This window comes from Chaetura pelagica, unplaced genomic scaffold (assembly GCF_000747805.2).
Source record: "Chaetura pelagica isolate M959 unplaced genomic scaffold, ChaPel_1.0 scaffold224, whole genome shotgun sequence".
NCBI classification, from domain to species: Eukaryota; Metazoa; Chordata; class Aves; order Apodiformes; family Apodidae; genus Chaetura; species Chaetura pelagica.
Window position 1 is genome coordinate 269,806 of NW_009953316.1, and position 15,073 is coordinate 284,878.

Sequence of the window (15,073 nt, forward strand, 5' to 3'; positions counted from 1 at the left end):
GAGAGACTTAGTCATGATTGTTTGGGCTCTGCTAGGATCAGTTGCCAAGTCTTTGGTGATGAGTGCATGTCTTGCTGATGTTCTCCTCTCCCATAGTCCTGAGAAGCCACTCTAGCCAGAGCCATGTAGGAGGATATATGTACTGACCCATGGTAGGGGGAAGGAAGAAAAGTTGACCTGTTTCTTTCAGGTCTTTGAGATAGTGTGCATATTTTCATGCATGTTTCTTGAAGTTTCAAAGACTTTGAAATCTACTGCTTGAGATATCAAACAAATGGAAAACTCTACTCAAAGTCACCTATTGGTTCTGTTGTGTGTGTGCTTCAGCCAAAAACCCACCCTTTTCCTGAAAGGAATGGAGTAGGGGGTAACAGATAAGGAATCAAAGCAGCAACCATGCTCCTTGGTTCCCTCCTTACTGCTTTCTCCTTTCTGTCCAGCTGAGCCTGCAGCCTCCTGATAGCCTTACCTCTGGCTTTTACTGAAGAGTGGGCATACTTCAGCAACTAGGAAGTGGCAGTTTATTGATGGCTATCACTTGTTTTTTATAATGAACACTTATATACCAGTGGAATTAAAAATATTTATGACAGTGTTAATACCTTGGTCTCAGGCTCTTGTTACGTTTTTAGCTGTAGGAATTATTTACAGCTTCAAATCTAAGCTGTTATTTGGGTTGTCATCTCTTTAAACCTGTATGGCAACATTTAAAAAGGAGCTTTTAATATACTTTTTATACACTTTGCATACAAACATTTTTACGTTTAACTTCTGAAATACCACTATGGTGTCACTTCAGTACAAGCTTTTATAAGAGTAGGCAGTCAACCTGCGTCCAGCAGTCATTTGGTGTTTTATAAGGCACGTCTATCATTCATGAGAGGCTCAGTGCCAAGCCTGAATTTTGTCTAATGCCTAAAAAGAGGAGCTGAAAGTGCAGAACTTAGTTATTACTGGTGTGCAGCTATTCTTTTGCTTGCTATCCCTTTGAGCAATGAAGAATCTAATGTGGGTTTGGCTTTGACTGATGTAAGTGAACATTTGCTTAAATATAGAGTCTTAGGTAGAATCATAGAATCTTAGGGGCTGGAAGGGACCTCGAGAGATCATCTAGTCCAACCCCCCTGCCAGAGCAGGGTCACCTAGAGTACATCACATAGGAACTCATCCAGGTGGGTTTTGAATGTCTCCAGTGAGGGAGACTCCACAGCCTCCCTGGGCAGCCTGTTCCAGTGCTTTGTCACTCTTAGAGTAAAAATTTTTAATATTTTTAATTCCACTGGTATATATGACAGTGTTAATACCTTGGTCTCACGCTCTTGTTACGTTTTTAGCTGTAGGAATTATTATACCAGTGGAATTAAAAATATTTATGACAGTGTTAATACCTTGGTCTCAGGCTCTTGTTACGTTTTTAGCTGTAGGAATTATTTACAGCTTCAAATCTAAGCTGTTATTTGGGTTGTCATCTCTTTAAACCTGTATGGCAACATTTAAAAAGGAGCTTTTAATATACTTTTTATACACTTTGCATACAAACATTTTTACGTTTAACTTCTGAAATACCACTATGGTGTCACTTCAGTACAAGCTTTTATAAGAGTAGGCAGTCAACCTGCGTCCAGCAGTCATTTGGTGTTTTATAAGGCACGTCTATCATTCATGAGAGGCTCAGTGCCAAGCCTGAATTTTGTCTAATGCCTAAAAAGAGGAGCTGAAAGTGCAGAACTTAGTTATTACTGGTGTGCAGCTATTCTTTTGCTTGCTATCCCTTTGAGCAATGAAGAATCTAATGTGGGTTTGGCTTTGACTGATGTAAGTGAACATTTGCTTAAATATAGAGTCTTAGGTAGAATCATAGAATCTTAGGGGCTGGAAGGGACCTCGAGAGATCATCTAGTCCAACCCCCCTGCCAGAGCAGGGTCACCTAGAGTACATCACATAGGAACTCATCCAGGTGGGTTTTGAATGTCTCCAGTGAGGGAGACTCCACAGCCTCCCTGGGCAGCCTGTTCCAGTGCTTTGTCACTCTTACAGTAAAAATTTTTTTTCGGATATTCACCTTGAACCTCCTATGCTCCAATTTACACCCATTACCCCTTGTCCTATCACTGGTCATCACTGAGAAAAGCCTAACTCCGTCCCCCTGACACTCACCCCTTACATATTTGTAAACATTGATGAGCTCTTACAAAGGAAAAAAAAAAGTGTTATTTTTTCCAGTTGTGCTGTAGAACTGTTTTAGCTTCGGTATTCCTTCTCCACAGTATTGCATTTTTATCAGTACATGTCCTTGGCCTTTTTCATGTGGGCTGGGAACTGATTTTCTAAAAATGCACAGTTCTGGGTATTTGCATCTGTGAAATACTGATGGATTAAGAACTAAAAATATAGCACATGGCCGTGTTTCTTTTTAGCTGCTTCAGTTGGAGATTCTTGTTATATCTTGCCATTATTTCAAGAGCACTAGTTTTGGTTGAATGTTAGTGTTAGTTCCAGGTTTTCATAAAGATTATATTAATTTAAATACCATAAGTATCACTTTTAACAGTGGTGTCCATTTAAGAATAAAATCTTTTGCCTGTAATTTGATCAGTCCTACAAATGCTTAAAAGTTATATTTGCTTTTTACCACAGTAGATCCATGTTCAAGATGGAAAGTGAGATGATTTTTTCTTTAATGCCTTAGAATTTAGGTTTGAAGAGTCTATTTAAAATAAATGGTTCAGCTACTTATCAAGTTAAAAATCTGTGTTACTTATGCATCTTGTTAGCAGCTTTGAAAATGCAGTGGATAATTTGGTAGGTTAACAGCATAAGCTGTGTAGCTCTTACTCAGAATTTACTATTCCCTTATGTTTCTCTGCCTGGATGTTTGACCCAGGGTGGGTTTCTCTAGCCTTTCTCACCCCTTCCCAATACTGACTGGGAAGCTTTGGCTCATCTGTGATAGGAAAGCAGGGGTTCTGCTTCAAGATGCATGGGAAAGTTTGGAAGGTGAACGTTTGGCATGCACATAAATCCTTGATGCCATTGATCTGAAACTCTTGTGAGCCAGCAGGACTTGGGCTCAGCTCTGCCCTTCTGTCTTTCCCTTGAAGGAACAGTGGTCACTGAAAGAATTCCACGTTCTCATGGCTTTTATTTTTTTCTTCTGATTCTGGAAAAGCTGTGACCTACTTAGTCTTCTAAATTATTTTGTTATGTAAGAGTCATACAATCAAATTATGCAACGCTGATAGCGCGGGCTTTTCCCTGCTCCGTTCTTCGTGTAGGCCTTGGACAGCAGAGTCAGGCAGATGGGGGGGGAAATCATGGTTACTCCAGAGATCTGGGACACTATGCACTCTTTCTGTGTGCTTGTTAAATCGAATGATGCAAAGTTTTATAATTCCTATATTGTTGAAAAGTAAATGCCTACATGGCTTGTAATGTCTTTCATAGAGCATTACTCTGTAAGCTTGTGAGAAATTCATGTGAAGCATGTATAAAAGATCCTACTTCTGTCTCCAGGCAGGTTCACAGGTAGTTCTCAGCAGTGGTGGTAAAAGAAAAATCTACATGTCTCATAGGTTTTCTTGTGTTCCAGTAGTACCGTGAACAGGAAGCCATTCGCCTTTGCCTAAAGCATTTTCGTCAGCACAACTACACTGAGGCTTTCGAGTCACTGCAGAAGAAAACAAAGATTGCTCTGGAGCACCCCATGTTGACAGACCTGCATGACAAGCTGGTATTGAAGGGAGACTTCGATGCTTGTGAAGAGCTGATAGAAAAAGCTGTGAATGGTAAGAGAATCGGACCAGTTGGGTGTGTTAATTAATAAAAAGCAACACACAAACATTTAAATGGTTTGGATGTTAATGTACTTAGTAGTAAAATTGATTAGTCCATATGTTATTTCATATCTAATGTGGTAGACTGTCAGCTTTTGGACTTGTGAGTATGTGGGTGATGAAAGCTAAAAATTCATGAAATTATGGAATTGTCAGAGTTGGAAGGGACCTGTAGAGATCACCCAGTCCAATTCCCCTGCTAAAGCAGGATCACCTGGAGCACATTGCACAAGACTGCATCCAGGTGGGTCTTGATTATCTCCAGAGAAGGAGACTCCACCACCTCCCTGGACAGCCTGTTCCAGGGCTCTGTCACTCTCACAGTAAAGAACTTTTTCCTCATCTTTAAATGGAGTTTTCTGTGTTCCAGCTTGTGCCTGTTGTCACTTGATCTGTCAGATATTTCAGTCTTGAAATATCTTTATCACTCTTTTGGAGTCTCTTTCCCCCAGAGATGCCAACCTGGTGCACTTGAGTGGGTAAAGAGAAGTTCTTAACCAAGTGGCAGGCAAGTTGAAGGGGGGCTTAACTGTCAGAAAAGTCACTGGAGTGATGACCAGGGAAGCACGGAACTTGATCTCTCAGTAGTGATGTGTTTCTCATTACAGCTTACTACCTAGTTTGTGCTTAAGCAGAAGTTTTCAGCTGCATTTGAGAGAATCCTGTGTTTGCTGATGGGGAAGCAGTCCTTGGAGGATGGTGTTGAAGTCACAGTGACTGGAGGCAGAGCCTGTCTTTCCTTGCAGAGCAGATGGTTGGCAGCCAGTTTCATTGTAACTTTTATTATTTTTACTTGAAAATTTTCAGCTTAGAAGCACTTGTATGTAAACTGCTCTCAACTAAAATAGGGGAGATGTACTTTCTGTTGATAGAATGAAATATAAAAGGGTTGGACTATTGCACTGAACTGTCTTCTAAGACCTTTGCAGTGGTTTTGGGTCACAATCTGGTAAAACCAAGGTGCTCTTGGGTGTGGGTGTAGTGCTTTTTGACTCTGTGCAGTTTTTCTTTATGGAAAACCTGTACTGGCCTAAAAAAAGGACCTTGTGTCTGATGCCAGTAGAGTTAGGGGCTTAGTGGACCAGGTTCATGAATGTCTGGCACCAGAGATATTTTTTCTAATTCTAGGCTAATCAGTCATTTTATAATACCTTTTGGATAGATACCAGCATACCTGTTTGACTCCATCAGTGTGGCGAGTGTCACTAAAGTTGGAAGTGGTTCTTGGGATATGCTAGAAATGATAGCTTTAAAATCAAGGTTTGTCTTCCATGAAAATCCATTATCACTTTGTGAATAAGCTGTTCAACTAAGCACACTGTTAAGGAGCTTGTTGCTTCAGGTTGTCAAAGCCTGCAGTAAATGGCTTTCTACAGGTGTTGTCTCAAGGTGTGTTGACTGTGTAGATAGAACAGCTGAGCTCTGGCCAGTGCTGAGCTCCCTGAGCAGCTGCAAGAGCTGAGACAGAATTGTCAACGTTCATCCTCACCCTACTGAGTATTGCCTGGCCTCCTGAGGCAACATAGTGTTGTTGGCTGGGTTGGCAGCGTGAACAGCTTCCTGCAATGCAGGGGCATTTTGTAGCTGGCAGCTTCCTCCTGAATCTTAAGGGCAAGGGAGGGTTGCAGGATGAGAAAGCAGCAGGGAGTTGTGACTGGCTGCTACTGTCTTTGCAGTGTTTCTCAGACACAAGTGCCTGGGGGGAGCTGATGAGCCCACCAGTGTGAGGCAGGATCTGCTGAAAGCCAGAGGAATGCTATATGCTGATGCTGATGATTTTATCAATTTATCAGTCTGCTGCCTTGGCTGTGGCTGAGTGTCCTTGGTGCCTAGAGGCCCTCCTCTTTCCACTTCATTGCAGGCTGTAGTAGAAACTGTTTCTTGAATGGAATTTCACTAGGGACCTAGAATATGCTGAATAAGTTCTCTGAAAAATGGACCATGTTTTATTTGGGCACTAATGAAGTGAATGTTTCTGGCCTAATTTTTTGAACTCTTATGTTGATTTCTGTTACTACTTAATATTGAATATATTGTATTTACTTCTCCCACTAGTTTTCACCTTGGAATTGAGCTCAGGTAGAGTTCCTGTTTCCCCTTGTATATTGAGAGTGGGGCTACTATCTCCAGTGCTGAACTTTCCCAGGTGTGGAAGTACTGGTAAAGGACTCACCTGGTAGAATACCGGAGGTCTTGTATTGCACTGTCTGATGAACTGACACTTGCTTCTTGTCAGATTTGATATGGATAATCCTGCTTCTCTGGTTCTTTTAGTCATGTCCCTTTTGGGAGGCTGAGGAACTCAGCATCGCTTAAGCAAACCATAGAAATGCTTTAGCTTGTCTTATGAGTCCTTTTTTGTACCAGGGACATGATTTGTATGAGGATGTTTATATTGCTTCCTTTAATTTGGCACCTGGCTAGCTGAAGTAGTATGTCAGCGTACACATCTCCCATTGCTCTGTTGCTCGTTCTTAATGATTTAGCTTGTTTTTGAATACATGAACCTTCGTTCCCCCATCTTTCTACATTTCTTTATGCTGTCTTCAGCTTTTGCACCCATTTGAAACTGTCACCTTCCAGCACCCTTTGGAGAGAAGTGCTATCTATACTGAGACATGGAGGCTGTATCCCATATTTGCTTTAAGCTGACGCAACTTCGGGTTTTTACTAACTGGGTCAATCCTGCCCATACTTAGGACAGTGTGTCCCCTGGCCCCTTGCTTGCTGGCGCTGGTGCACATGCTGCCACATGTCAAACAAGGTCAGGGAGCTGATCAGGCTATGATGGGGGAGAGGATAGGACAAACCTCTTCTGATAGCCACAAAAACCTGAAGCTGCAGTTGGAATTGTCTGGAGTTGTGCAAGATGATGGTTAAATCAAGGTGTTGAATATAGCTGATATTTAGCAGCTGTATTCTTCTTGGTAGGATGGGAATAGGTATTTTCAGCCTTCAACACGTTCTCCTGTAGTGCTGCTACCATCTGCTCCCTGTGGTCCTCTGCCTGTCCTTTCTCAGTTCTGCATCTCTCTCAAGCTTATCTGCTTGTTAAACTGTGTATTTTACCATTTTATTTTTCAGCAGCTTTTGTATGAAGTCTCCCTGGCTAGCTTTTTGGTCTCTAAGGTGTGGGTGTTCTTACGACTGAACTCCTCTCCGATGTGTTGTATTTTTCCAAATAAAAGCAGATTAACTTGAGGCCTGCCTATGGTCTGAGTAGTGTAGTTAATGTGTAGAGTTAATTGAGATATACAAATCCTTAAATTATCCCTGAAATCGTTCAAAGAGCGAACTGTTCTGTAACAGGCTGGACATGAATATGTGAACTTCTGACCTCTCACTGATGTCAGAGTTCATTGCCTTAAAGGAAAAAACAGAAGTGCACTGAGGTTGAGAGATCCTTCATACTGAGTTCAGCCTAAAATATCTTCTGTAGAGGTTAATATTTGGAGTGGTAGGTATTGAAAAAAAAGTGAGATGTGATGTGTCTCTCGCAGTCTATTTCCATAGGTTTAGTCATGTAGAAAAAGAGTAGGTGGTCAAGAATTAGTGCTAGCAGAGCTAACTCTTGTTCTTTTGCATTGCTAATGATGAATGCTGTCTTCCACCTCACATCACCAGATGATTTCTTTTGAGAGCTTGGTGGCAGGCAGCCACACTTCTCCCGCAGATTCTTTTGACTTGTGCATTACACTTAGAAAATGGCCAAATGGAAACTCTGGCAGCTGCCTGACTTCCTCTGAAAAAGAAAAGGTTCTCTAAATTTCAGCTGGTTCACAGACTTGGTTCAAATGCTTCACATTTGGATTAATTCCTATCACTTTCAGACTGCCTATATCGTTGAAGATAAAAATCTGCTTAATATTCCTACAGAGAGTATGCAAAGTGCAAAGTACTTAGCAGAACTGTTCACAGTTTCTGTAGACATAGAAAGCTGCTTGAAATGGATGAAGATCTGTTAGTTTTGTATTAGTATTCTGGGGATGGAGGTGTTCCTTCTGGCAGTTCTCGTGTCAGAATGTGATACGTATTTATCTGTTGACAAGCCGGCCCTGTATGCAGAACAAGTTGTGATGCACAGCCTGCAGGCTCGAATGTCTCCCAAAACTCTTGATGCACAAAACAGTTGTATTCTTCTGGAAGCTCGAGACTGACATATATACCTTAATTCTGCCATCAAATATGTTAGGACTCAGTTCTGAGAAAGCATGGTTGCTGTCTTGCTGCTTCGTAGTACTGGGATATATGGAGTGGAGGCTTTTGCTAGGGATCCAAAGCCTGGGGCAAGTAGATGGTAGAGTTTGTGTAGCAGAACACAAACTCTACATAGGGATTGCAGAGATTTGGGAGCAAACCTAGTATCCTGTTTCATTTTTCTAAAGAAGGAAAAGTGAGAGCATATTGCTGTTTTGAGACTAGAAAAATGAATTTTGTCCTTGTTGCTCCCACGTCTTCAGGAAACTGTCAAGTAGTGGCTGGAATTTTGTCTTGTGTCATCTTTGTTTTCTGCTTCAGCTTCTCTTAAGAAGGGTATTTGTGACTGTAAAAACCTCAGTCTGCTTGGGTGTTTTGCGTATTTTATCTGTTTTGTTGTTCAAGAAAAATCTTAAACCCCAGCACCCAGAAATTATGGGCTAAATGCCACTCTAAAGTTTTTTTGGCCATAGCCAGTGAAGTAAATGGATTTTAGTAATCCTATCTAGAGATGTGTGTTATCTAAAAAAACTTTAAAACAACTTTAATTTGTTCTTGATTGGCTTCAGCAAGTTAAATATTTTTGTCCACAATATTTGTCCTAATCCTTTCCAGGTAGCCTGTAATTGACTGAAAAAGTGAAGGCTTAGGTTATCAGGGGAGGTAGAATTCACTAAGCTTTAACCACTGTGAACTTTATGTTGTTATATCCAAAGTGCGTCACAACTTGCTGTGAAGGGCTTGAAAATAGTACAAAATAAAAGTACCAGTTGGGCTGTAATTTTAGAGAGTAAACATGGACATTGAAATGAGAGGCCTTCAGGGCAAAGGGAAAGACTTCCTCTAAACATTTGTACTTAAGGTTTTTGGTGGTTTTGTTTTGTTTTGTTTGTTGTTGACAGGGGTCTTTGAATCAATTTTTAAACTACTGATTCATTGGAAACAGCTGACAAACCTGAGCAGGCCTAGATCTGATCTTCAGTACTTGCAGAATCTTTGGAGACCTTTTGGTCAGCAGTGCTAGCCTGAGAAGAACTGTAAGAATAGGGCTGGCATCAGATACAGAATCCACCTAGAAATCCTCCTTTTCTTTTTCCTGGTGGTGTCAGACAGGTTGTGATTCAGCTTCCAAAACAAGCTGCTGCTGGTTTGCAGTGCAAGTAGAATGAATGTGGAACTGCTCCCGGCAGAAAGAAACATTTCTGGGAAGCAAGCTGGAGTATTTCCAAACCAATGTCCCACGGAAGACAAGAAGCATTATTAAAAGAGGCTGAAGGCACAGTAGAGGAGAAGTGTCATATCTTGACAAGTGCATTCTGTGGGTGTTGAGCATGGGAGAGAGGTTAAATTGCCCTTTCATATTGTATGTAGAGTAATTTTGTCTGCTTGAGCTATTTATGTACAATTATCTATTGGCTGCCATAGGGATAAATACAGTTTTGCATTCTGTCTCAAAGACCAAAATGCTCTAATGATAACCAAAAGGCTGGATTTCTGTCTAGGTTTGTGGCTAGAAAAATCTGAGTCAGTATGGGATTTCTTACAACACATGCATTTATTTTGTTGAAAGTTAGCTTTTCTGAATCAGAATTGATGAAATCTCAAGCTTAAAGCCTCTCACATCTTGTTCCAACTTTAAAAATGGGAGCTAGGAGCTCCAGTCTTAAATCAAAGGAAACCACTTTTCTACATATGTGGAACAAACTTTTGACTTCCCTCAATTACCTAATGCTAGGAGAGAGCTGATGTTTTTGGCTCTAAGACAGGTGAAAGTAAAATCTGCTCTGCTTTCACAGAATTTTTAATTTGAAAAACTTGCAGAGCTGGGCTTATGACACTTGAGAGCAATTTTGTATTTTAAGCCCAAATTCACCTTTCAGCAGCTCTTGAGTGCTCTTATTTTCCTATTAAGTGGTCTCTAAATAGAGTAGTCATCTTCTCCCAGGAAGTGTTTTGGGTTGGGTTCCAATTAAAACCTGGATTTCAGTCATGAGAAATTACAGGATGGCAGGAAACGCTTTAAAATATTCTCTAAACATTCTGTCATGCTTAACAAAGCTTTTCACTTTTTTGTAAATAAATAGGGATGTGTGCAGTAAGGATTATTTTTTGTCTGTGTGCCTACCAAGGGATTTTCTATAAATAAACAGAGGCATTAATAATCTGTTAAATTCATACCTCAAACCCACAATTTCTGGGGTCGGTAGAACTAAAACGTATTAGATGCAACATAGTAATTTCATTTTGCCTTTCTCTGCTGGGGAATGTAAAACTAATTTCTAAGCAAATTTGCCAGGTACCATTTCTAGTGTAGCTTTTGGGTATGGTGTGATTAAGGACCCCTGAATGCATCCTGCATCTGAACAGTATATGTGCAATGTACTGTTTTGATACAAAACAGTGTAAATCTATTATCTAGTGATTGTAAAAGGGGTAATGGTTTTAAACTGAAAGAGGGTAGATTTAGGTTAGGTATTAGGAGGAAATTCTTCACCATGAGGATAGTAAGCCACTGGAATAGGTTGCCCAAGGAGGTTGTTGATGCCCCCTCCCAGGAGGTGTTCAAGGCCAGGTTGGATGAGGCTTGTGCAGCCTGGTCTGGTGGGAGGTGTCATTGCTTATAGCAGGGAGGTTGGAAGTAGATGATCTTTAAGGTCCCTTCCAACCTTAACCATTTGATGATTCCATTTGAGTCCTCATTCTGGCTTGCAGTAGTTTTCACTGCACTAGTGAGGTAAACTGTGTCTGAACTCCTATTTTTTTTCAGGTAAAGCATAAATGCTGAACAAACACATGTCACAGACTGTGTCTTGAGATGGTGGGGTGATGGGTGGGATATATCCAGGTGAGCATTGATCAAGGGATTGGCTCTGCATCTGAACAGTGTATGTGCAATGTACTGTTTTGATACACAACAGTGTAAATCTATTATCTAGTGATCGGAAAAGGGGTAATGGTTTTAAACTGAAAGAGGGTAGATTTAGGTTAGGTATTAGGAGGAAATTCTTCACCATGAGGATAGTAAGCCACTGGAATAGGTTGCCCAAGGAGGTTGTTGATGCCCCCTCCCAGGAGGTGTTCAAGGCCAGGTTGGATGAGGCTTGTGCAGCCTGGTCTGGTGGGAGGTGTCATTGCTTATAGCAGGGAGGTTGGAAGTAGATGATCTTTAAGGTCCCTTCCAACCTTAACCATTTGATGATTCCATTTGAGTCCTCATTCTGGCTTGCAGTAGTTTTCACTGCACTAGTGAGGTAAACTGTGTCTGAACTCCTATTTTTTTTCAGGTAAAGCATAAATGCTGAACAAACACATGTCACAGACTGTGTCTTGAGATGGTGGGGTGATGGGTGGGATATATCCAGGTGAGCATTGATCAAGGGATTGGCCATCAGCACTCCAATAGTTTGTTGTGCCTGCAGAATATAAGGTGGGATTTTTCAAGAAGACATTTGAAGAAAAATAGCAACAAGTTTCCCAAGTGCTTGGGAAGCTCTTTCCTGACTGAAGAGTGGTCTAAGAGAGCGTGGGTGTTAGGAAACTCCTTTTCAGAAAATTAATTTCTATGTCATAGACTGATAGCATGTAACTAGAATTAGGAACTGAAGTATTGACAGTCAAGAGATGAAACGTGGTAAAGGTACAGAGGGAGAGGAAGGCACAAGGGAGCTTGGGTAGAGTGCTCCCAAGCACTCCCAATGCTTCTTACAGAAGCACTGCAGTTGGCATATTTGGCCAGTGACCTAATGCGTCTTCTGTTTCTCCACTTACTTAACTTTCTGAAGTCAATGTAAACTATTACTTGGTTTTTCATCCAGTGCTTTGTTGTCCCATATTGTACCATTTAAACAATCTGCTTTTCTTCCTTTTTCTTCTTGGATGAAGCTCCAAGAAGACATGCTGCCTGACCTAGTTTTAACTTTGCATGTACTAAACTAGTTGAATTTTACATGCACCGGCAACTTTCCTTTTGCTTAAATAAAGGGGAGTGACTCTATTCTTAATTAAATACACCACACTGGAGATTTATAGACAACTAGCATGATCTGGCAGGCAAGCTGGGTAGTTTTTTATTGGTCTAGTAACAAGTATTATTCTTATTTGTAGTGTTTACACATTTAGGTCATTAACAACTTGGACAAACTAATTGGCATATATAGGTGATTTGTTTAAAATGAAGGCTTTGGAGTAGCATTCTGCATTGAGTTAGCCAGAAGTTACCTGAGTTAAGTGATTTTGCTATAAAGGTAGTATAAACATTTTATAAAGCGAAGTTTCTGTTTTACAGATGGCTTATTCAATCAGTACATCAGTCAGCAAGAATACAAACCTCGCTGGGGGCAGATCATCCCCAAAAGTACCAAAGGTAAGGACATTTCTTAAAATATAACACATGTACTGCCAGTTCTATCATGTTCCTTTGAGAATATTAAGCAAGAAACTGATGCAGCAAAGTCTCCTCTAGGACAGTTGTTCTAAAGAAGGGTTTCATCCCTGAAAAACTTGCATTTGTCTGCAAAGTCAGTGAAATGCAACCTGGTTTCTGGTTGTGTAAGGAACACTGCAGAAATACTAGCTGTAACTTCAAGGATAGCTAATCAGTTCAGAAACAAATCTCAGAATGTAGGTTAAGCATGAGAGCAGTTATCTGTATGGCTGGATTTAATTCGTGGAGTCAATTTAGATGTACTGGAAATATACAGCAGAGAGTGGCAAATAAGTACATTTTCTTAACAGAAAAGTATTTAAAATTGGAGGTGCGTCTTTTGAAGTTCTGGTCTGTTAGACAGTAGATCTAAATGGCAGAATCTTTTTCTGTTGCTTTCTGTCTTGAGAGGAGACTCAGTGCCAGGTTTGACTAAAGTACAAAAATTGCTGTCATAACAGCAACTATGGAATTCAAGGTTACAATCCCCAAATGTGGAGCAGTGTACCCAAGCCTCTTGGGAAGGGTTATCTGTGAACACAAGCAGATTTCTCATCCAGCCAAATGTGGGTTATCTTTCTATTGTTGCTTCCCATAGATGACACTTGACCTGAATTCTTAGCAAATCTAAAGTAGTTGGAAAAGTGTTTTATTTAATTGGATAGTTGGAATTCCTTTATGTGAGAAAAATAATTGGTGCACAGCTAGCTATGCTATATCTACATCATTGCCTCTTTGCTTCCATCCCATGGGTGCATTGCCCTTTCATTTGAGTGTCTGTTCTCACTGCTCAGTCTTCAGGCAGCTTTCAGACTGGGAGAGGTGGAAGAGGTGCAAAACGTATGTGTTCTCACTAGTGTGCACCTGCATGTTTCAGGAACTCTCAAGCTCCTTTCCAAAGCTCTCAGAATTGTAGGGGAGTACTGTATTCACTTCAGCTCTCTGTACTATCAGTCTCCAGATATTTCAATACAAAACTCTGTACAGTACAGTTTTACAATGCACAGAAGATGCCTACTTGGAAGAAGAGTTGTAGTAATGTTTAAAGAAGGGTGAGTTATTAGGTTGCTCTTCTTCCATGTAGTATTAAGCCCATATGTGATGTATCCTTCTTTGGTTTAAAAATCTTAAAGCAGAAAACTCTCCCCTCTCTCTTTATTAAAGGTGATGGGGAAGACAGCCGACCAGGAATGAGAGGTGGCCATCAGATGGTTATAGATGTTCAGACAGGTGAGTACCTGCTAAATTTCTGAACTAATTTAATTATTATGATTTTTTCAGATAAATATGCAGTTAGGTTTTACTTCAGAGACTATCAGCTTTGATTTTTGGGGAACTTTCTTATAGTTGGATTAAATACTCTGTTTTCTCTGTGCAACTTTACTCCCGACTGCTTTTCCCACCCCTCCTTCTTTCCTATTGGTTCTCTGTTATACCTTAGTCATTGTCTTGTCTTAACCAAAAAACCAAGAACAATTGTTTTTAATTTTTTTGTCCCTCCTACCCTCTTTGAGTAGGAGTTTAAACAAAAGAGAAGAGAAATTAGGGATGATAATTTCCCTTATCTGTTACATACTATGCTCTTTGTAGTGCTAAAGCAATGGATCTGACGTGTTCAAATATTTGTAGTTTTGCTAGAGTGGCCTCTGATTTCCATCCACAGTGTGCAAGAAATTATTTTTAACAGGAGTTTCTTAGGAAACATTTAAAGAAGTGTTTCCCACAGCAATTTAAAGAATGCTTGTTTCAGAGTCTGCAGAGAAAGGAAAGGAGGGGTATAATAACAGTTCTGGTGATTGTTCTCCATAATTTTCTGTTGTCTTGCTGTTACTTAATCAAGATTTCTGTGGTATGTGATTCCTTACTAGAATAAGGAATGCATCTGCCTGCCTCTTTGCTAAGCAAATGGTCTGTGTGGGTAACAGAACTGTTCTTAGGGAAGGAGAAACAAGATCAGGGTGTGAGCAGCAAAGGGGAACACGGGGTGATGTTGAGTGAGTTGGCCAAAAAATTACCCTGGCTGTATCTCTTGTGGTCATATGGACAGGGACTGGAGCATGTGACAGCATAGTACCTTCAGGAGTAATTTGCTAAGTCATAGTGAACAAGCAAAAATGCAGCAGTAGCTGCAGTCCCTGGCTTTTACTCAGAGTGTAGTTACTGCTCTAGAGGAAGCTCTCGAGTTATTTTCTGTATGAGAGCAAACTTTTTTTTTTTGTCGAAGAGGTTTGAGGTTCATTAGAATAAAAGGCTGCTGGGGGAGTGCTGGTGTTTGCCTACAAAAGAAGCTGTGAACGCTCCCTAGTGGCCTCGGGGAGTAGGTAGACAGTGGTTGTTTCACAAGCGCCAGGAAATGTGAGGTTTAGCAACTCAGAACCGATAGTCCTTTTAGACCTCATGAAAATTATATGTTCATGGTAGTGTGAGGCTTTGCTTCTATTCCTATTGGCTTTCTGAAGTCCTAGGAAGTTTATAAGCTCTGCCTTTTGACTTAAGTTTTCACTCTGCTGTAACAAGGCTGTAAAAAGTGTGTATCTTTTTTTTATTACTTGCCCCAAACTGACTGGAGAGTATCCATGGAGGTAGAGTCCCGATGTAGGAGAACTAAATTTTCCTTTT

The 15,073-nt window shown here is 40.6% G+C and overlaps 1 protein-coding gene across 1 annotated transcript in view; it reads left to right on the forward strand.

Annotated features, from left to right (window-relative positions):
- Positions 1-15,073, forward strand: part of MKLN1 (muskelin 1, intracellular mediator containing kelch motifs) — an 86,309-nt gene that overhangs the window by 18,350 nt on the left and 52,886 nt on the right. Inside the window, exons 7-9 of the mRNA XM_009998106.1 lie at positions 3,594-3,786; positions 12,317-12,394; positions 13,619-13,684. Of these exons, the coding sequence (XP_009996408.1) occupies positions 3,594-3,786; positions 12,317-12,394; positions 13,619-13,684 (337 nt within the window). The remainder of the gene's footprint in view (positions 1-3,593; positions 3,787-12,316; positions 12,395-13,618; positions 13,685-15,073) is intronic.